The sequence below is a fragment of the Aulonocara stuartgranti genome, assembly GCF_965226115.1.
Source record: "Aulonocara stuartgranti genome assembly, chromosome: 13".
NCBI classification, from domain to species: Eukaryota; Metazoa; Chordata; class Actinopteri; order Cichliformes; family Cichlidae; genus Aulonocara; species Aulonocara stuartgranti.
Window position 1 is genome coordinate 25,739,587 of NC_138949.1, and position 23,400 is coordinate 25,762,986.

The 23,400-nt window shown below is 40.3% G+C and overlaps 1 protein-coding gene across 4 annotated transcripts in view; it reads right to left on the minus strand.

The window, feature by feature from the left end:
- Window positions 1-93: 93 nt before the first annotated feature.
- kcnh1a (potassium voltage-gated channel, subfamily H (eag-related), member 1a) overlaps window positions 94-23,400 on the minus strand; it is a 62,565-nt gene continuing 39,258 nt past the window's right edge. For all 4 annotated transcript variants that reach the window (XM_082558027.1, XM_082558026.1, XM_082558025.1 and 1 more), the window contains 2 exons: window positions 12,361-12,557; window positions 94-10,126 (listed from right to left, as the gene is read on the minus strand). In XM_082558027.1, coding sequence (XP_082414153.1) covers window positions 9,257-10,126; window positions 12,361-12,557 — 1,067 coding nt within the window. In that variant the 3' untranslated portion in view covers window positions 94-9,256. The remainder of the gene's footprint in view (window positions 10,127-12,360; window positions 12,558-23,400) is intronic.

A 23,400-nucleotide genomic window follows, 5' to 3' on the forward strand; every position in this document is an offset into this window, starting at 1 on the left:
CATTTACTTCAAAACCAGGTATTATACTGTGCATATTAAGAATAAATATAATATAGCCTTATATACACTCCGTGTTAATCAGTGTTGTTCGACATTTCTAAGGGTCGTAATGCAAATATCTAATTAGCTAATCACATGGCAGGAACTCATTGCATTTTAGCATGTAGACATGGTGGGAAAAAAGGTGATTTAAGCGACTTTGGACATAGCATGGTTGTTGATGCCAGACAGGCTCATCAGGGTATTTCAGAAACTGTTGATCTACTGGGATTTTCCCAAAAAAACTGTCTCTAAGGTTTACAGTGAGTGGTCCAAAAAAGAGAAATTACCCAGTGAGCAGCAGTTCACTGGGAGAAATGCCTCATTGATCCCAGAAGTCAAAGGAAATAGCTAACTACTTTGAATTGATGGAAAGGCAACAGTAACTCAAATAACTAAGTCACGCAGAAGAGCATCTCTGAGTGCACACCACGTCAGCGCAGATGGGTTACAGCAGTGGAATACCACACCAGGTGCAGCTCCTATCGGCTAAAAATGGAAACTGAGGCATCACAATTCACACAGGTCAATAGGAGGTTAGAACAATCTTGCTTGCTCTGGTGAGTCTTGATTTCTGCTGTCACATTTGTATGGTTAAGTCAAAATTTGAAATAAATGACATGAAAGCATGAATCCATCCTGCACTTATTAGCAGTTCAGGCCAGTGGTGGTGGTGTAATGGTTTGAAAAGCATAATTTGGGCCCCTTAATGCACCCTGTCATAAAGGTTAGATTATCTCAAACTGGTTTCTCCAACCTGGCAATAGGTTCAATGTACTCAAATGGCCTCCAGAGTCACCAGATCTCAATCCAATAGAGCGCCTTTGGGATGTGGTGGAATGGGAGAGTCACAACATGGATGCGAAGATGACAAATCTTCAACTTCTCTCTTCAACAATCTCTGATGACTGTTTCCAGCACCTCGTTTTATTAAGGCAGTTCTGAAAAAGGCAAAAGGGAGTCCGATGAGGAACTAGCAAGGTGTAACTAATGACGCTGATGGTGAATTTTTACTCCTGCACAATTGCCCCATTTTTTTAAAAGCAAGTGAAGAAATGACACAGAGGATGAGAGGGATCTCTGAAACCTCTTCAGTAATAACGATAGGGAAATCATTTTCAGGCACAGAGAGTCACTGAGGCATTGCTCCAAACATATGTCTTTTTGACATGTGTTTGATGGCTAATATCTATTAAGTTTTTTCATTATATGGAGGGGAGATTGTGAATTTAACTGACATCATAATGAGTGGTGGAAAAAAATGTAATGACTTAGTATTTCATTAGAGAAGCTGACACTTTTTGAATACTGTGTTGTAGCCAGATATTTTTTGGGTGCCAGCACCTACTACTTCTGCCTCAGCTTCTATTTTAATCCATTAAAAATGTCAGCTCTTCTGAGAGCTTTTTGCCAGTATATTACAGGCTTTAAATTTTCATATTCTAGACAGAGGAACTCTTTAAGCCTTCCATAAATCATCATGCAAAAATGATTTTAAAACAGCTTTATTCTAAGGTTGATGACTATAATGAATGCAAAATGTGGTGTGTAAAGCTAGTTGCCAAAAGAAAGAAACATCTGAACGTGCCAAAACATAAAACAATTTATCTTCTTAATGTTTTTCTGAGTCACCCACTGTGTCCCGTTGGGCCTAGTTATTTACTAATATTTTTTAAAATACATTATTAAATGTTCTTGTAACAGCAGATTAGTGTTTACTACATATTTTAGGACAGTGATTGAGTACATCGATTACAATCAGTCCACCACTGTGGCTCTTTGGTGAAATTTTGAAAAAGGTTTTGACAAAAGTGATAGTATATGACATATCAGTGTAATAATTGGCGAGATCAGCTCTACTGAAACTGTTTGTTACCTTTTGTTTTCCAGACTGATCCTTAAAGAGAGGTTGAAAATTTTTTGTCGCATGGCAAACCAAACTGTGGAGAGTTGAATGTGAAAATTCATGAAAACTAATCAAATAACCATAAGACATTCAACAGAAATTGAGATTAATTTACCTCATTATTCAGCCACGTTGGTAGAAGAGAAAGAAATCTTCACATTAATCGGTTATGAAAGCCTGGAACATGTAATTTATTAAGAGTAAATTTTACATTTTAAAGTTTGACCAGTGAGCCACAGCACAGTTTTTGGCAACCAAGGCTACCAACTCCAAGGGATTTGCATCTGCTCTTTACATTTCAGGGGTTTGTCAACATTTTTTAAACTTTATGTTTAAGTACTTAAGTAATCTGTGCTTTTCATGCAATGTGGCAAAACAGTCTGGGCTTCTTGCTATTCACAGTGCACAATAATGAAAGTAAACAGCTTCGGGGTACGGATTCAAGAAGATTAGGTTAGGAATTAATGAATTTTTAGTCAGATGTGTCATAACTGAAAGCTATTACCTTGCCTCAGGGTCCTGAGTTTCGCATGATCATGCCACAGCAACTGACTGTCCCCAAAGTTTAAATTGCTTAACCTGCACTGGTCTGCAATTTGGTGTTTAAACACTTGTATGACACAAGCTTGTTTGCCCTTAAGTAACAGAAGTACATTGTAATCTGGACTCTGCTGTTCTGATAAGGCTCAGGTGTTTCCATTAGTTGATGTCTTTCATTGGGATAATCACATCTGTGGCACTAAGGAGGATCAGTGGGGGCAGTGAAGAATCCTCTTAAATTAGCACAAAAGTGTGAGGCTTATCTGACATAAGAAGATCAGCAGCAGAATACACCTGCTGAGTTACACCTTCTTAGAGACGCGTCCTAATCGTTAACAGAGGAGCCATAACGCAACAACACGAAAGACACCCGTGAACCATTGCCTGAAGAGATCTGACAGCGTGCAGCATGTATAAAATATTTATTATGAATAGCACAGTATGTCACAGTTCATAACACGGAGTTTCCATTGTGCTTAAAATACATTTCTCATCACATGACGTGAACATAGAGGCATGTGCATAATACATAAACCATACATAAAATTCAAATTCTGCTCTTTCTTAAGAATCCAAACATTGCAGTACAACTTGTGCATATCTCTCTATATATCTATTTCTATATCTCTGTGTAGAGTTTGCTAACTAGGCAGCTTTCCATAGCTGACCACAAAAATAGATCAGTGTAAATCTTCTCGAAGGAGCAACAGTAATTTGGGTATTTAATGCTGCTTGGAAAAGGAGAATGGGGCAATATCATGAAGGCACAGTGTTGCATGCTTCTCAGTAGCAATCAAAGGTAACGACTTTAATATGTAAATGTTGATGTTATGAAACCGTGGTGCTGTACTTGGTAACTTAATGTTTTCTATATTTGCGTTGTTTTTTGGATCAGTTTTTTGTTTTTTACAAATGTTAAAGCAAAGAACTACATATTGCTTTCAAGCATTTTAGAGTGCATCCCTTTTAGGATTGTATATTTATGGCCTTGCCACAGGCCTAAGTGAGAGTACCCTGCACGGGCCATATCTTTGTTACTGAGCTGCATGAATCAGATTTCATGTTTTTTACTATTTTCATTTTGAAAACAATCAGACTTGGTTTTATGCCTTAATGCAACAAATGTAAAAGTAATATAACAGTAAATTTACAATATGAATAAAACCGATCACAATGATGGAATAAGGTGCATACCAAATGATAGTCATAGGTTGTGTCATTCATAATAAAAGTTTAAATATATGAATATTACCAGCTCTGTCATTGATAAAGTGAAACAACAATTTATTGTGGCTTCAGTGAAAATATTATATCTTAAAGGGGACCAGTTACACTCATTTCCAGCTTCACATTGTTATTCTTGGACTCCACTAGAATAGATTTGTATGATTCGCAGTTCAAAATAAACGTTAAAAACTTTATGCTAGGCCTTGGTGCAGCCCCTCAGTTCATCCACTGTCTGAATCAAGTTGTTTTAAGGCTGATATTGATTGGTGATTGGTTGCCTCTCACAGATTTTAACAGGTGGGAGGAGCTTCTGTTAGATGACCATATTAGGAATATCTGTTTTCTCTGACATCAACCAGTGTTAAAAAAAACAAAACAAAAACAAGAAAAACTCTTAAACCTGAGCATTTGGTTAAAAGGAATTAGTCGCACATGTACTAACCTTACTTTTTTTAATCTTTCACCATATTTAATGAAAGCCTCTAAAACTGTAACAAGAAAAAGCATAATAGATCCATTTTAATGTGCCATTTTTCACAAAAAAAAAAAAAATCAGTGCAGGTGTTTTCATTTAATCTTCTGTTTGACACGAAGATTTAAAGTGTTGACATCTACATGACTACAAATCCGTTGTTAGCCCTAGAAATGTTTCTTTCTAAAAGCCTCCTGTAATCACATATGGATTACATATAAATTAGATTACCGTACTGGTATTCGTTGAGTTTTTCCATTGTTGGTGGAACTGAGTTAAAATCCAAATAATCAAGGTAACAATTGCAACTATTTCAGTTTTTTGCCTTAATGAGTTCTGGGTTTTCTGTCTGTCTCTTAGGAGACAGCAAGAGAAAAGGATGAAGGAGGAGGGGGGCATGCTGCTGCCATACAGCACACTTCATTTCCCTGTTACACAGTTTTTAAACCACTGTTGAATCTGTTATTATACAAAACCAACGAGACTGATAATGATTACAGCCGTATGTATGCGCTGAAGCAATTTCCCTACCCTTGGTGGAGCAGAGTACTAAACCGCTGCGCTTAGTTTTCAGTGCACACTAAAATGGGTGTAACTGGTTCTTGTGTGGTTGTTGGATCATTTGCATAAAGTGGAGTTTAAATCTCGGGTGCTCAGCGGGCTGCACAAAGCATCCTATCACTCTCTAAGTATGTTTATGTGAGCGGCCCATTATTCTGCAGTTATTGCACAGACATGAGTGTGGTTTAAATCTTCTCACAACATAGATATTGTTAAATTATACTTTAATGTTGTTTCAAGAATTGCGCACGCTATTGATGTAAACCTGACTTAGCATTTGCCAAATGTAGCCTCAAAACCGCCAAAGTAGGTCTGCTTTTTCTTAAAATAGCACAGTAACTTTACTGGATTTATCCTACCGTGTTGGGAATGAGTTTTGTTCAAGTAACCATGCTTTATATGCTAAATTGTGAAAGCTGCAGTAGCAGGTATTAAACTAAACCCTATCATTTCTTTTCTTTTTTTTTTTTCAGATAACTTGAAATTGAACATTAAAATAGCCACTTACAAAAACAGATCTGAAAAGAAAAGAGTTGCAGGCTCACAGCCAGAAATTTGTCAATTATCAGAGTCTGCGTTGAACTCTGCTGGCTTCAAACATAATGACTAGATGAGATGATCATCCTCATCTCATCTATTCATAGATAATAAATACGTTTTTGTCACATCTGTTTGCACTTTCAAAGCGTTTAAAAACATCTGATGGTTGATTTTGCTGCTAAGATAAAGACTTTGTCTTGAGTTACATAATCTTTAGATCCTTCTTTCATTACAGTGACTGAATTCCTCAGCGATGCCATCTGACCTCTTTTCCTCTCCCTTTGATTTGTGAACTCTTGCGCAGCAGCTTCATGAATAATCTGTGATCGAGAGGCCATGGTGATTTTTAGTGCCTTTTCTTTGGTTTTGAGATCACAATTCTTGGAGAAGCAGGCCCCCAAACACTGGCAATAAACCTAATGAGTTCTCACTTCTGTGATGACATGCCCATTTATTTTTAGCAGGCTGAATTTTTGATGGAACATGAGTGTTGGAGTAAAAACCTCAGCATCTTTTTCCTCTCAGCTGTGTCCGTCCCAGCTTGTCTTTTGTGACGGAGAAAGCGCGCAGGGAACATAAATTATCCATGAGTGATGAATAATAAAGAAAAATGGTTATTTTTTTCTCATGAAAAGAAGTGCTTTTATTGGATAAATTCAGTAAAGCTCCTTTTTCCAAAGATGAACCAAAAGTCATATTATTCGTTTTAGAAATACAAGCGTTAATTTCAGTGATATAAAACTTTATTTCAGCTGATTGCAACCACTTTCCAGGCTTCATTACCTGCAGTCTGATTGTTTAAAAAATGACTCACATTTGCAGAGTATTATGAAACTTTCTTCCATTATTCATTGTTTCTCAAGTGCGGCGACGGATATCTTAGAACTAAATTGTACTGTAAAAGCTAACTGTGCCTTTTTTTATTGCTTAATACCAGAGTGCATTGCTTTGCTTTACTTTGTTTCATGCATATTTTTCTCATTTAGGTTCCACTCAGTCAGCCTGTCCACATTGATCACATTGATTGTCTATTGTATTTTTGTTTGTTTGCTTTCGGAAACGTGTGTCAATTTGTTTTGGTCATTAAATTTAAAGTCGAAGGACAAATTTGATAATATTTGGCATATATGTAAACTTTTAGTATTTATCATGCAGGAATTATTGCAATCTGAGTTAATCCCTATTTAACAAGAGTTAACGAGAAAAATGAAATTGTAGAGGTTGTTCCTGTTATTGTATATTTTATTTATAATGATTGGAGGAATCTGCCTGATGCTGGTGTTCAATACAATAAATAAATAAATAAATAAATACATTTTGGGACTTGATAAAAATACAGCATTCTATGTCAACATTCAATTTCTACCCTCAGAGTCTACAGTAGTCATCGTGTTACGTAAAGCAAGTTGCTCATCAGTATAAACTAAATGTCTGTATGATACAAATGCAGCTCTTCTTGGCCAGTTAGACGCTACAACTACTGAAGATTATGTGGAATTGGGGAAAAACAAGTCTTTTGATATTAAAAAGAAATAATAGCATGTTCACAGTAAAATAAAATAAAGATGTTTCATTTAAAAAATTTAAAAATAATCACATTAAATCTATATTCTTACCAGCCATTTCATTAGGTACACCTGTTTGACTGCTTAACAAAAATATCTAATCAGCAAATCACATGGCAGCAGCACAATGCATCTAGGCATGCAGATATCCAGTGAAGAGAGATGATTTAAATGGCTTTGAAAGTGGCATGGTTTTTGATGCTAGACAGGCTGCTCTGGGTGTTTCAGAAACTGCTGACCTACTGGAATTTTCCCACGTAACCACCTCTAGGGTTTACAGAGAATGGTCTGAAAAAGGAAAACTGGGTTTGGGTGAAAATACCTTCTTGATTCCAGAAGTCAGAGAAGGCAGGCGACAGAAACTCAAATAACTACTAGTTACAACCAAGATATGCAGAAGGGCATCACCGAATGTAGCAGCAGAATACCATACCAGGTGCCACGAGAAACTGAGGCTACAATTCACAAGGGTTCATCAAAATTGGACAGTAGTAAGATTGGAAAAATGTCAGCTAGTCTGATGCCTGCTTCTAGCAGAATAAAGTCCCATGTCACAAAATTATATCATCTCAGACTGTTTTCTTAAAAAGGGGAACATTTGCAGCAACTGCATGATGCCATCACATCAATATGGACCAAAATTTCTGAGCAATGTTTCAGCATCTTATTGAATCTACATGTATGTCATGAAGAAATAAGCCAGTTCTAGAGGCAAAAGTGGGTCCAACCCAGTACTAGCAAGGTGTACCTGATGAAGTGAAAGTGTATATTGTAACAATTAAATAATATATATTAACATAAACATACACCATCTATATGAAACACTCCTACAACAGCTATGCGTGATATGGACTTCTGTGGAAAGTCTACGGCATAACTGACGATGTAACCAGTCACCCCTTTTAACCCTACACTGGACCTTCCATGGCATTCAGTCGTCGTGGGCTATGTCGACCCGTCCCGTAGTTATATTTCTTGGGAGGGGCACATCAGGTTATGTGGAAGGTGTACGGTTAAAAAAGGGGTTTCCGGTTATCTTGTAAGTTATGCCGTAGATTTCCCGCTGAAGCATAATTCAGGCATTACTGCACCAAGTGTGTCGTTTTAAAAAACATTTGAATGTCTGCAACACATTTTTTGTATTGACTGCATCATATTATAAAGGGGTTGAGGGGTTAAAGATTTTTCCCACTCTGAAGGAAACTCTTCAATTTTTCAAAGCCAGAAGCAAGTAAACACATTTAAAACAGTTCAAGATCATCTGCATTTCACACACTCACTCTGAATTTGTGCTCCGAAAAGACCTCCTAATATTAGCTTTTTTGTTTGTTTGCTTTCTCAAGTAAAAATGAGGACAAACAGAAATGTTAAATCATGCATGTTAACAGGATTAAAATGTAAAAATATACTTAAGGGAGCATTAAAGTCAAAAATGGTCTGGTGATCTCAGTCCACTTTCTAACAGCCTGTTTTATTGTACACAAATTTTAGTTTACAAATATTGTGCAAATCGCCATTACTTTCTATATTTGTAAGGGTTTTGGCCACAGTCAGTACCTATAAAATTACTGTATGTATCACCAAAGCTGTAACATAGTAAACCTAGATATCAGGAAAGAGGGATAACTTGCCATTTGCTGCCTCACTAGTTAGCATTTCATTCAATTTTCCATGAAGCACATCTATTTGTGGTTTATTGAAATTAGGATCTGCGCTCAAACATGTTTTTGAAAATCAGATTGGTCGGGCAGAGTTATCTGTTGTTTAATTCATAATGATTCTGGCATCTGATATAATTACATAACTGTTTGAGGAAATTACATTAAGATTGATTCAGCATCTGCAAAAACTGTCCTCTTTCCCTGTCAATGTGAAATAATGCAAATGGATCGGCGTGCGGCCTCAATTAATCAAATATGCGCCAACTGCTATTTGAGGCAGACGTCTACTTTATGTGACATGCAAAGAATCTCTTACAAATGCTAACAAACCAGTGGGTCATGCTGCTTCCATTGGAACCTTCCAATGGAGATACCTCCTTCTCCTACCTCCCCCAAAATCTGAACAGACTTTTCATAAAATGCCACCCCTCAAAGTATTTTTCCATCATAGTGCAGCGGAAAGATAAATCAAACGTATGTACAAACAGAGAGCTGTCAGTTTTTGTGTAACCTTCAGATATTAGATTCCAAGATACAAAAATCTAGGTTACGACCTCAACTTGTCAGCACGACGTTACCTTGCTACCAGGTAGGTACACCCTAGGATGAAGGCTGGTGCATCTTACTACACTGCTGCCTAATCTAAATGGTATACCCAGTGTGGTCTCAGCTATCCGAGTAATCTGTATATTACTGGATTCAGCTGAATTTAAGGTCAACTGTTGCCGGATGACTCTTTCATTCTTCAAGAGAAGATATCCTCTTTGTCCACTTCTGGTGAAGCAGGTCTAGAAATGTCAAAAAGATGCTGTGGAGAGCTAGAGCTTGAATGGCTGGCTTTCAGGAGTTTTAGCACTTCTGTGAGTTGCATCTCTAGGCCTGACATTCGAACATTTAGGTTCTTAAGGTCATCCTTTAGCTCTAGCTTGAGCTCCTGCAGTGAAGCCTGAAGTGTTTGCTCCGGGATGGGGTAGAAGAAATGCCTCATTTCTGGAGGCTGGGCAGGACTGCGGTCCTGAGGCGTCAAGCGGAAGTCACCCACTTTGTCCAGGCGTAACTCACTTTTGGTAATGCCGCTGTCACATGAGTCCGTCTTTTTTAAAGAGATTGGGGATTCTTGCACCTTGGTTCGTTCAGGTAAAGTCTCCATGGATTCAGCTTTAGACACTGTGTTCCAGTTGTCAGCTTTGGCCATCGACTCCTTAAAGCGACCCCAGCCTTTCAGTTTGGGTGGTTCAGCAGAGCGGCCACCAACCAAAGAAATGGACGATGGCACTTGCAGTTTTGCCTTGTCTGCGACCGTACAGTTGAGAGGTGATGGCGATTGAGGAGTTGAAGATGAAGGTGTAGCTGGGCTTTCTGTTACAGTGACAATGCTGGTAGTTGTAATAGCTGATTTAATTTTGGGGATGTCCACATAGAGAGGACCCTTCTCAATGTCTTGTTCATCTGTTTCTGGTTTCCCAGTCACCATGCGGGCCTCCTTCTGCTGTCGAAAGCGCTGGAAAAGTTTTCGTACTGGGTGATCTGGTGGCAAATTCAGAGGGGCTTCATTTTTACGGTTCCGTCTCTCCTCCTCTTCCCGTTTCACATCACTGATCTTTCGAAAAACGATCTGAAAGAGAATTTAAAATTCTTATGACTAAAAGACCATCATTAAAAAAAAAACAAACACAAAGTTTATTGACCAAAAGTTTCAGATTTTGACAGCACACAAGAAAAATTATACCCAAACCACTCTCACACCCATGTCAGTTTAGTCTCCTGAAGTAGTACAAAAGCAGATCAACATCATTTTCACCATCTCTCTTATTGATTGTAGAATTTGTGTGTGAAAGATTGCCAATATGTCAAAATGTGTGTTCTTTGCAAATGTCACTTTAAAAAGGCTAATTCCCATGGCGCACAGGGAAAGTTCATATCAAGCCTCTGGCTTCAGTGCGTGAAGGCTCACTGTCAGTTTACCACCCAGATGATGCTAATGGACAACTATATTTTTAGGCATTTTGTATTTTCAGTTTTTAGCTTTGTAGCTTTATTTCTGTGCTTTAAAATGTCGCAATCCCAGTCTCCCAATCCAGTGATTCACTTGTCTCATTAATTAGGGATTAATATTAATTAAAAGTAATAATTAAAAAACACAAAATACACATTCTGTATTCACATGTTCAGGAATACTTTATTAACCTTCATTAACGTCACACTCTAACATTCAACATATAACATTCATTTTGTCAGTAAGCAATTCAACTTTAAGGTCTGCAAGCAAAACCCCAAAAAAAGCTGATGAAAATAAGCGCAAACTACTCTTGACATTTTGGATTTTAATAGATGAAAATGTGAAACAATTTGAGTAGCTGTTTGTTTTTCCCAAGGATACATGACAGTGCTGAAACTCGAGAACCGGTTCTTGTATAGAACTGTTCCCAGTAGTCCAATTCCCTGGAATTATTAGTCTGCTTGCCTATTGAGCCTGCTTTTCAGTTGGGTGTGGGTGAAGAATCTAGTCTAGTAAAGCTAGTGCAGGGAACTCAACTGAAGCTGTGCTGGTTAATTCTTTACTGTCCTCACGCTGTAACAAAAACATCCTCCCAATTTGGTCATTTATTTAATCTGCAAATCTATCTCTCTAGGGAGAGATAAATTAAATAAATCTATCTCTCCCTCTGACATGTCAATGCCACTGCTGCCTTGCATCGCTACCTGCCATTTTACCACCTATTGTCCACTTACAGGCTAATCACCCCAGTTTCTAACATATTTAGAAGCAACAATGAGCTCTAACAATATTCTTCTGCTGCACTAAATACTTTCAAATGGAAAGTATCTGATTAAAATAGGTTATGTGGCAGTTTTAACTCAGAAAGTCTGGGCATTTTATTTGCAACACGCAGAAAGTCACTCATCACATTTGAAAAGGTAAGAGCATCAGATGTACAGATCAAATGCACATTGTCTGCTCTGCTGGATCAGTCAAAAACACAATCTCAGCAGTTCCATTTGAAGGCAACATTAGGCTCCTTTAGTCAACCCATATCGGGATTTCCCTGCTGCATACATTCAGGACGTGGGACCCTGGTGAATAGTAACTTTAATGCAGAAGATGAGATTGCCTCTTCAAATGCAAACAAGCCAATCTCTCCCGGGCAGGCTAACCTCATAAAGAATGAAGCAGTGATTGGTAGCTACTCTTACGCTATTGTTGATCACAGCTGTTCATTTCTGAATGAAGGATGTGAGAGCGGCTTTAGTATATGGTGGCTGTTTAATGGAGCTCTGTTTTTCTATGCAGTGCTGTGTGGCTGAAGGCAGTAGGTGCACGTGTCCCTTAGGTTGAATATAAGGTTTTCTGTGGTTACCTTTTCCCAGAGTGGGAGTTTCTGGCCCCTATTTAACAAGAATTGATACGTGTGAACAATTGTGATTGTCCAGATCATGAAAGGAGGTAGGCTGTCTTCTGCTGTGAAATATATTGACATGACTAAACATATATAGGTTCAATATTGATTAATTGATTGATTTATTTAATAAATCCTCCTTTCATCTTGTTGAATTTAATGCAATCTCAACTTGGATTGCAAAAAAACCCTCTCTCCTTAAAGGTTGCAATCTTCAGCTTTTGCTTTACTTACTGCTCACTGTCTGGTACTGGTAATATCAACACTATCTTTACAGATATTATTGGAATTTGTAAATATATTCTAAAATGTTTGTTTTATTTTGTTAATATTTTTTTTCTTTTTCATGTACCACTGTGCACAAGGCTGAAGTCTTTGCAGATGAAAACTTCTGTGTAAATCCTAAATGAAAATGCAGTCAACTGTATCTGGCATCTGAACAGTCACTCACCCTCTTACGCAGGTTATAAGTGAGCAGCAGGTTTCGAGAGAAGTGGTTGGAAAATGCCGTGTAGAATTCCAGCACCTTCTGCAGAGCGTCGCGTTTAATAACGTGGAGGTCGCAGTAGGTCAGAGCTCGCACATTGGCGCAGGACTGAGCCAGAGTCACCTCTTTCCAGAAAACGTCCCCAAATACGTCTCCCTTTCCTGCACGAGAGAGCGCACAATTTTAGTTCCATGTTAGTTCAGCAACAAGATCTGATCTTCCAGGTAAAAGAAAACAGTAATAGACAAAAACAGGCTTGCAAAAACAGCTTTAATAATGTTTTTATATATCAGTTATCGATGATTATTGAAAATCTCAGTACCTGTAATTTAACACACAGCATTAAGTGCTACACACAGGTTTACACTAAATGGACACTTTGTAAGGTACACCTGTTCAAATGCTTGTTAATGCAAATTTCAAATCAGCTAATCCCATGGCAGAAACTCAGTACATTTAGGCATTCAAAGTTCTGAAGTTCAAACCGAGCATCAGAATAGGGAAGAAAGGTGATTTCAACTGGGTATAGTTGTTGGTGCTAGATCTCAGATCTAAGTAGGTCAAAGTATTTCAGAAACCGATTTTTTCCCCACACAGCCATCTATAGGGTTACTTAAGAAAGTAGCATAGCAGAGCTTTCTGATCTGACGTTTGGATGGCAGGGTCAGATTTTCACGTAAGCAACATAAAAGCAGGCCTGTCCTGCCTTTAGTTCAGGCTGCCAATAGAGGTGTAATAATTTGGGGGATATTTTTTGGCACACAAGAGAACTGTTTGAGCACCACAGACTGCCTAAGTATTGTTACTGACCACGTCCATCCAGATCCAGTAGAAACCAAATAAAGTGGATGGTGAGTCTTTTACTTGTGAAAAAGTCCCTCTATATATGGGATGAAAGCAGCAGCTACTTGTTTTAGGTTGGTTATAAATAATACAGTTATGCAATGTGGATCATTTATGAGTCAAGAACACATTTTGGGTTGGGAGGTCTTGGAAAGTCCCCCTCCAGCATGACAGATGCTGCTGAACAGCTGGAACTAAATCCCTTTGTTCTTTTGAGGAGACTTTTATGTATATTTAAAACTGAAGACAAAGCTAGATGAGGATTTTCTGCTGTTCGAGGTAATGGCTTACAACTGATGTATTAACTATTAATACATATAAGAAATATAGCTTTCAAACCTTTATAAAGAGTGTTAAATTACCTTCATAATCTAAAGCTCATTAGACCAACTCAGTAATTTATAAGGTCTGTCATTTGTGACTCATGCACAGCACTTTTTTTAAGTTTGAGAAGCCCAGTATTACCATAAACTACCCTGAACAAAGGAGTACTATGACTCAGTATAATCAACAGCTTATCATGAATTTTTTTTCTTTTTTTTTATTGTCTTGACATAAAACACCTTGTTATTTCTTCACATGATGACATGACGAAACACACGCAGTGGATGAAAATAAACCTTATATGTGGCAAAAGCATTAATATAAAGCAGTATGTGGTACAGTGGTAAAAATAGCAGTAGCTGATTAAACCAGATGCCCTGTCTTGTTTGCTGATTTACTTTACATGGCGTTTCTTTTTCGTTTGTTATTAGTCTCATAAGGAATTCAATACAAAGAAGCTATTTATTCATCACTATAGTTGCCTTCCGGTTCATTGGTTTCATGTTGACAGTATATTGATTTATGCAAAGAGAAAACAATAGAAGGATATTGACAGAAACCAGCCAAGGCACTGTAATATTTCCTACCAGAGCATGGCATCCGTTATTCATTAAATTACTCATAAAGCACATTAAATGATGATGTTTTAACAACAAAACATTCTGCTGTGAACAGTTTTCTACTTTATTTTTTAAAATAAGATCAAATCTAGATGCATTGGAAGACAAACTAGGGTCACTAACATGGGAAGTATCCAAGTAGTTAGGAGTAGGTCCTTATTAATATTCATTAGGCTTAGATGGTGTAGTCATTACAGACGCTGATACTGTGCTTACTTTAATCTGGTCAAGTATGGCCTCATTTACTGGCACAGGTCTCAGTTCAATACATCTATCATAACCACTGTGGGAAAAATACTTTAGGAAATTAGTGGCCTTTGTAATAGTGTGTTTGCTAATAAATCACTTATGAGCAAGCAGACTGCAAATGTAATGATATTTACCCCCTTTTAGCACCGCCTTTGATTTCTACCAACCCCTCAGGTTTTCCATTATGCTCACCGTTGTTTATCCCAGTATGCTTAATATTAATTATCATAACATTATAGAGAGAATTCAAACAATCCAGCAATCCCTTATGAGCAAGTGTGAACTTTTTAACCCGTTTTTTTGTTTCTACTAACTCCTAAGTGAAGTATGTAGGTCTTAAAGAGCTAAATCTCCAGAAAAGTCTCTACTATAGTCACAAGTTAGTTGAGCTGGTGTAAAGCCAACCAATAAAGTTGTAGATGCACTGCTAATCATGTGCGGATTCGGGTAATATTTCTTTACAGGTTTATTATAAATTGCTCAACATAACCATTTGTTAGATAGTTATTATCTTCTGACTGTTGCGTCATTGGCTACAGATTGTGAAAGATGCAATTTTAACTAAAGCTTTTTCAAATTAGCTCATAATAAAATCTTAAGAAATAATGGAAGCTAACTAGGTATTTAAAAATAACATTGGTTTATTTCGTTTGTTATGTTGTTCAGTTTCATTGCCTTTACAATAAATCAGTGAAAAATCAATCCAGGCAGCCATATTACATGTTTGCTTGAAATGAACCTGTGGCACAGGTATTGATTGTAACCTTTGAAGGCCAAAGGATCGCAAGTGTTGCGTTGTGATTTTCTGTTCAGTCCTGAGTTATAATACTTTTAATTATTATTTATTTTAAAATGCTTATTTTCAGTTAGGTTTAGTTTAAACTAATTTCATTTGACTTAAATGAATACAGCACTGAAAATACACTCAACAAAAATATAAACGCAACACCTTTGTTACTGCTCCCATTCCCCATGGGATGGACGTAGAGACCTAAAATTCAATCCAGATACACAATATAACCATCCCTCCCAAACAGTGGTCACAAATCAGTCCAAATGTGTGGTAGTGGGCACATCTGCTATATTGAGATAATCCATCCCACCTCACAGGTGTGCCACATCAGGATGCTGATCTGACATCATGAGTAGTGCACAGACCTCAGACTGCCCACAACAAAAGGCCACCCTGGAATGTGCAGTTTTGTCTCACAGCAAAATGCCACAGATGCCACAAGCAATGAGGGAGCGTGCAATTGGCATGCTGACAGCAGGAATGTCAACCAGATCTGTCGCCCGTGCATTGAATGTTCATTTCTCAACCATAAGCCGTCTCCATAGGCGTTTCAGAGAATATGGCAGCACATCCAACCGGCCTCACAACCGCAGACCTCGTGTAACCACACCAGCCCAGGACCTCCACATCCAGCTGGTTCACCTCCAAGATCGTCTGAGACCAGCCACCCAGACAGCTGCTGGAACAATTGGTTTGCACAACCAAACAATTTCTGCACAAACTGTCAGAAACCGTCTCAGGGACGCTCAACTGCGTGCCCGTCGTCCTCATCGGGGTCTTGACCTGACTCCAGCTCGTCGCCGTAACAGACTTGTGTGGGCAAATGCTCACATTCGATGGCGTCTGGCACGTTGGAGAGGTGTGCGCTTCACGGATGAATCATGGTTCACATTGTTCAGGGCAGATGGCAGCTGAGAATGTCCCAGTTCTTGCATGGCCAGCATACTCACCGGACATGTCACACATTGAGCATGTTCGGGATGTGCTTGACCGGCGTATACGACAGCGTGTACCAGTTCCCACGAATATCCAACAACCTCGCACAGCCATTGAAGTGGAGTGGACCAACATTCCACAGGCCACAATTGACAATCTGATAGACTCCATGCGACGATGTGTTGCACTGCATGAGGCAAATGGTGGTCACACCAGATACTGACCGGTTCTGGGTCCCCAGACCCCCAATAGCGCAAAAAACTGCACATTCCAGGGTGGCCTTTTGTTGTGGGCAGTCTGAGGTACACCTGTGCACTACTCATGATGTCAGATCAGCATCCTGATGTGGCACACCTGTGAGGTGGGATGGATTATCTCAATATAGCAGATGTGCCCACTACCACACATTTGGACTGATTTGTGACCACTGTTTGGGAGGGATGGTTATATTGTGTATCTGGAATGAATTTTAGGTCTCTACGTCCATCCCATGGGGAATGGGAGCAGTAACAAAGGTGTTGCGTTTATATTTTTGTTGAGTGTAGTTTCACAGACACCACAGACTGGTTAGATTGACAAATTTGAACAAAAGAATTGAGAGTAAATCCCAAGACACTTATTAACCACAAAAGCTTATTCTAGGCAGTTTTACACTAAATAATATAGTTTTAGGTGATTTTTCAGGTATGTAGAATATGTTTTTTACACTAATTTTATAATAATAATAATAATAATAATAATACATTTTATTTGAGGGCGCCTTTCAAAAACCCAAGGTCACCTTACAAAAGAACAAAATTAATAAAAGAAAACAATAGTTATAAAATACATAAAATAAGTTAAAATTGCAAAGCAGAACTTGACAACAGGTAAAATCAGCACTAAAGTGAAAAAGCCAGTTTGAACAGATGTGTTTTGAGCTGTGACTTAAATGCGGGAAAAGAGTCTATATTTCTTATGGCTGGAGGAAGAGAGTTCCAGAGCTGAGAAGCAGAGTGACTGAAGGCTCTGTTCCCCATAGTGGTAAGACGTGTGGACGGAACAGTAAGATGAATAGCAGATGATGATCGGAGAGGGCGGGAGACAGTGGTGATATGGAGCAGGTCACACAAATAGGAAGGAGCAGATTTATGGATACACTTGTATGTGAGAAGTAAGATTTTAAAGTTTATCCTGGCTTCTATGGGCAACCAGTGAAGCTGCTGAAGAACTGGCGTAATATGAGCTCTTGACGGAATACGAGTTATGACCCGAGCTGCGGAATTTTGAAGAAGTTGGAGTTTATGAAGGGACCTTTTAAGGAGACCAAATAAGAGGGAACTGCAGTAATCAATATGGGACGTAATAAGACTATGGACTTCCCTCCCCATCTCCAGCTGCCTCCCCCTTCCCGCTCCTCCACAACCACCCACACATGCAGGACCTTGGAGTAGGGGTATGTCACCAGGGTGCAGAGGAGGCTACCCCCCCCCCCCCCCCCCCCTCTGTCCCCTTCTGGCTGCCTCTGCCTCAATTTTATCCCACAACTTAGACTCACACTCTCATTACACATACATATAGGGTCTTGGGGGTGGGCACGATACACAGAGTCCAAAGTACCATCAGGGTATACACCCTACCCCTGGCATCGTTGCCCACCTCTCAATTTTAAATACACGTAGACATTGAGGGCTAGCAGGAGGGACCATGCGCTTACCTGCTGCTCTCTGGCAGGTAGCTCCATGCCCTCCTGGGTTTTAAATGCACCTTAGAACACACATGCATCAACACTACAATGAGCGGGTGGAGGGAGGTTTGGAGTCTTCTCTCACCCCCATTCTCTGCGGCCTGCTGGAGCGGGGGGGCTAGGAGGAGAAGTTGGCCGTCCGACTGCGGTCTGGAGTGTGGGGCCTCCCTGCTGCTGCGGAGTCAGGGCGGTCTGCCTCTCCCCACCGCAGGGAAAAGGGTAACACCACCTGGGTCTGGGTGCGGTTCCCCCCTCCAGGGGCAAGGGTACCTAGACCCGGTTCGTAGAGTATGCTTGGGGAGTGTGATCGTGTGTACAGCGTCTCTTTATGTCTGTCTCCACGTTGGTTGAGTGTGGAGTAAGTGCATATGAGAGCATGAGGGTGGGAATGGATGTTGTATCTGTGTGTGCCTGTATGTCTGTGTCTATATGTCAGGTTGGGTGTCAGACGCCACCTCTCTGGGGACATCTCAGGCCCTCCAAGGTTTGAAGGCCTATCTCCCCCCACCACCACTTCCCCTGCCAGTGGTGGACTCCCTCAGACATCGGTGCGTTGGTGGTTCTTTGTGTCTGGGGGTGGGCGTCCGGGTACACACCGGCTCACTCCTTGGCGGCCGCTTATCGGGGCCTGGAGCCTGGGGCTCGCTCGGGCCACTTCGGAGGTGGGGTGCCCCCAGCCTCTTGGCCTGGGGCTCGGTCACTCAGGCACAGCTGGCTGCCGGCGGAGCTCACGGGCGCGTCACTGCAACTCCCCCTGGCTTCTGCTCCGCGGCTGCTGAGTGAGCCCTCATCTGGGACTCTCCTCAGCTCTTTCTGGGACAGTGGCGCGGCTGCCCCTCTGTTGGTCTTCCTTGGTCTCTTGTGTTCTGGGGGCCTCTGGATGTCTGGAGTTTTGATCTCCTCCATACCTGCTTCATGCCCTGGAGGACGGGGCTGTGGCCCCCCACACCCTCTAGCACAGGGGTGGCCAACCAGTCAGAGACCAAGAGCCACTTTTTTTTTTACTGTGTTACCGCAAAGAGCCACATCATACGCATGGGCACACATGAACATCACCCATCCTTTCCTCCCTCTCTCTCTCTCTCTCTCTCACACACACACACACACACACACACACACACACACACACACACACACACACACACAAAATACACACATCTCTGCTCAGCCAGATTTATTGTAAATGTCACACACCAACATGATAATGACAGAAATGGACTCCTACAGTACTAAAACCACAGGCCAGTCATTTTCAACAATGAACATTGTGTGCACTGTCTCACACACACAAACTCTCAGTTCAACCAAGTCCACAAACAAAAATATAATAATCTACAATAGCATTTACTTTTATAATGCATGTTGTTTAGTGGGACTTCTGGCATTCCTTGCCTTGAACAATCCTCTTTAAATCTGGCTTGTATTCCGTTGTTGTCACTCGAAGCAATTCTTTCACATGTGTGTCAGTCAGAACAGATCGATGCTTTGATTTCACATGTTTTAGGGTAGAAAACACAGACTCGCAGACGTATGTTGACCCAAACATTGACAGTATCTTAAGCGCAGCCCGTTTGACATTGGGGTATTTTTCCATTGGCACACTTTTCCAGAACTCAATGGTCCCTTCCCTTAAAGCAGGTTTCAATTGGTCCTCCTCACAAAGATCGATCATCTCCAACTCAGCCGCAGCTCCATCTGTGACCAGCGGGACTTTCAAACAGCCGGTCTCTGCATTAAATGGGTCGACGAGGAACGTAATCTGTGGCCTTTTCAATTGTAGATCATGGAACCGGGTCACGAAGCTTTCGTGCAAGTTTTCAATCAGCATTGCATATCTGGCTCTTTGCTTACTCAGGGCAGCACTGGCGACTTGCCCGCTGGCTTTTAGCAGAGTGGGAAAATGCGTTAAATCTCCCTTTTGAATATGTGTCTTGAACAGCTTCAGTTTGTTGACAAACGCAAACACACTTTGCACTAGGTCAGGGAGCATTTTTAACTTACCCTGCAGGGTCAGGTTCAGTCTGTCCAAGTGACACAGCATGTCGACCAAAAAGGCCAGATCCATAATCCACTTGAGGTCCGAGAGTTCGGGATAGTCCTTGTCCTTCTTTTCCATAAACAGTTTCACGGCATCCAAAAGCTCAAAGAAGCGAGAGAGTACCTGGCCTTTTGACAGCCACCTCACAGTGCAGTGCAGCGGCAGGTCACCTGGAAGCCCTTGGTCCAGCTCAGCGATGAGATTCTTGAATTGCCTGTGGTTAAGCGCATGTGTGCGGATATAGTTGCCAATTTCCATCACAGGCTTCATGACGTTATCTAAATTCAATGATTTAGACACGAGTTGCTCCATGTGGATGATGCAGTGGAAATTCCAAAAGTCAGGAATAGTTTGGTCAGCTTTGCACAGCCCCACAAGCCCGTTCACAGATCCCATCATGGCTGGTGCTCCATCCGTGGCTATTGCAGTTAATTTCGTTATGGGCAGATTTGCTTTTTCAAATGCAGCCATCATGGTTTCTTTCACATCTATGCCACGGGTTCTGTCTTTTAATGGCACAATATCCAGGAGTTCTTCTTTGATCACACAATCGTTTGAAACAGACCGTGCAAATATTGCCAACTGAGGCTTGTCTTGTATATCACAACTCTCATCCAATGCGACACTAAAATACTCACATGCTTGAAGGTCAGAGTGCAACTGTGATTCAATAGCTGTGTTAATGTCCGATATTCTGTGTTCAACAGTGTGGCGGGACAGTTGGACGTCTGATACCATGCGTTTTAATTTGTCGTTTTCAGGAGACAAGATTTCAACAACATCACTGAGGCATTTTTTAACGAACTCCCCTTCATTGTATGGCTTTTTAGCCCGTGCAATGTTCCAAGCCAGCTGATAGGATGCGAGCGTTATGGTCTCTGACCGCTTCGTAAATTTTTGGAAAAACTGTATCTGCTTTTCTGCCTGACTTTTCAAAGTGGCCAACTCGTGCTTGCGAAGTTCAGTCCCTTTTGGAAATTCCTGGTCGATGTTAGCATGGAGTGAGCTGAAGTGGCGCTGAAGATTTGAAGCTTTGAAATGCGCTAATGACGTCTGACATATAAGGCAGAATGGCTTACCATTGCGTTCAACAAAAAAATATAAACTCTCCCACTCTGTTAAAAACGTCCTGTGTTCATCTTCATATTTTCTTTTTGCTGTGCATTTTTTTCCTGCCATTTTAAGGGCGAACTTGCTCCTACTGGGAAACTTTGCGGTATTTTCATCTCACACACATGCGCATTTGATGAAAATACCGTATTGAACTCAAGCGAAGCGAACGCGCACATTTTAAAACAACAACATAAAAAAAATCAAAACACAAACATAAACTTTGATATGAACGTAAGAGCCGCATGAAACCAGGCAAAGAGCCGCATGAGGCTCGAGAGCCGCGGGTTGGCCACCCCTGCTCTAGCAGATCATTACATGAAGGAACCTTTTAAAAAAAACAAGCGCGTCCATGCTCACAGGTGTACACACGGGTGATCACACCCACAAACTACACCCTTTTTGGCTCCTACCTCAAAGCACACTGTGTTCTGTTGATCTTATGTGCTGCACAATAATGTTTAATATTTAGTATTTACTGTCATATTCCCATATATCATTGTGATGTTGTTTATTCTATTACTCTTGTTCTCTTCTGCTTGTTTTCTTTTTTCTTTCTCAGCAGGTGATCCAGGTGATTGATATATGCATTTTTTTTCTCTGCCCGTTCTGTTGGTTTTTGTCTTTTGCCCTTCTCCCCCGTCCCTCTTCTCAGCTGTTTCTCTTTCCCTCTTTCTTTCTCCCCTTCTTTCCCCCAGTCAAGTCTGTCCCGTATTCAGTAAGTGAAAATAAAATAAACAATAAAAGGTGACTCAAATGGACCATTACGGCAAGGCTGGGATGATCAATTTGGTAAAGTAAATCCGTTGGGCATCTTTCTTTGCCTTTAGACAACAATTCTGATGGCAAAAGAGCCAAACGGGACAGGCAAAAAAAAAAAAAAAAAAAAAAAGACTATGGACAAGAATGGCAGCAGCATGGGGAGTAAGGAAGGGGCAGAGTCAGTTAATATTACGTAAGGGGAAGTATGCAGACCGGGTTATGTAATTAATGTGGGGCTGGAATGAGAGAATATTATCAAGTATGACACCCAAACTCTTAACCTGAGGGGAGGGAAGGGTGGAGAACGTTCAATGTTAATGGAAAAACTGTGGGATTTGGATAAGATTGAGGCTATACCAACAAGTAAAACTTCTGTTTTATTACTGTTTAGTTTAAGAAAATTGGAGGAGAACCATGATCTACTCTTGATAAGACAATTTGAGAGGGAGGTAGGTGGGAGGGATGAATTGGGTTTAGAAGAGCTGGGTGTCATCGACATAACAGTGAAAATTTATATTATATTTTCAGAATATATGACCAAGAGGGAGCATGTAAATAATGAATAAAAGAGGCCCTAATACTGAACCCTGGGGCACACCAGCAGAAACAGGATGGAGAGTTGAAGAATGGGATTTAAATTGGATAAACTGAGTGCGGTCTGAGAGATAGGAGGTGAACAGGGCAAGGGGGGTATGACTAATGCCAATGGATGTTAACCGGTTCAGGAGAATATTGTGAGAAATGGTATCAAACGCCGCACTAAGATCAAGAAGGATGAGGATGGATAGGAGACCAGAATCAGCTGCCATCAGAAGGTCATTGGTAATCCTTAACAAAGCCAGATTGAAATTGTTCATAGAGATTATGGCTATTGAGGTGTAAGTGAAGCTGGGAGGCGACAACTTTTTTAATTTTAATTCACTTATACCCTTGTAGTTCACACAGATGAATTCGTACAGGCAAAACTGAATGTTTGTTAATGCAGTTCACAGCACCACAAATCTTTATCATTCCAACTGTTTAAAATGCTAAAATCTTTCATTGATCTCAGACAATATTTAAGGGGACAGCCAATAAAATGCAGTAAATTTGATGCACTAGAGATGATTACAATATGCGCCCAAAGTAGGTGAGCTGGCTTAATGTGATTCAGATAAAACTGAAAATACCAGACTTTACTGTTGCTGAGAGGACTGACAAACAAATTCTTGTCCAAATCCTGAATCCATCACTCAGCAGAAAATGATCCCCAAACAGCTCAGCTGACACTGCAGACAGGGACAGTTTGTAAAGTGCTGCTAGGCAAAAAAGAAAAGGGAGGATTTAAGTAAGTCCTCGAACAAAAATATTTTCTTGCTATGATGTTCAGAGAGAGCTAGAGGCCACTTAGACTTAAAAGCCTTTATGCTATCAACCAGTGTTTTGGTGTTGAAGTGCCTCCAAGACAATACATTCAGATTAGAGACACTATTGTCAATGCATCTGAGTCACACAGCTTAAGTAATCTAAAACTTTATATTGGGAAACAACCGAGGAGATCAGCAGCAGGTCCTTCGACAGCTGGGGAAATGAAGAGGTATAATGCTTCTCCAATGGAGGAAAT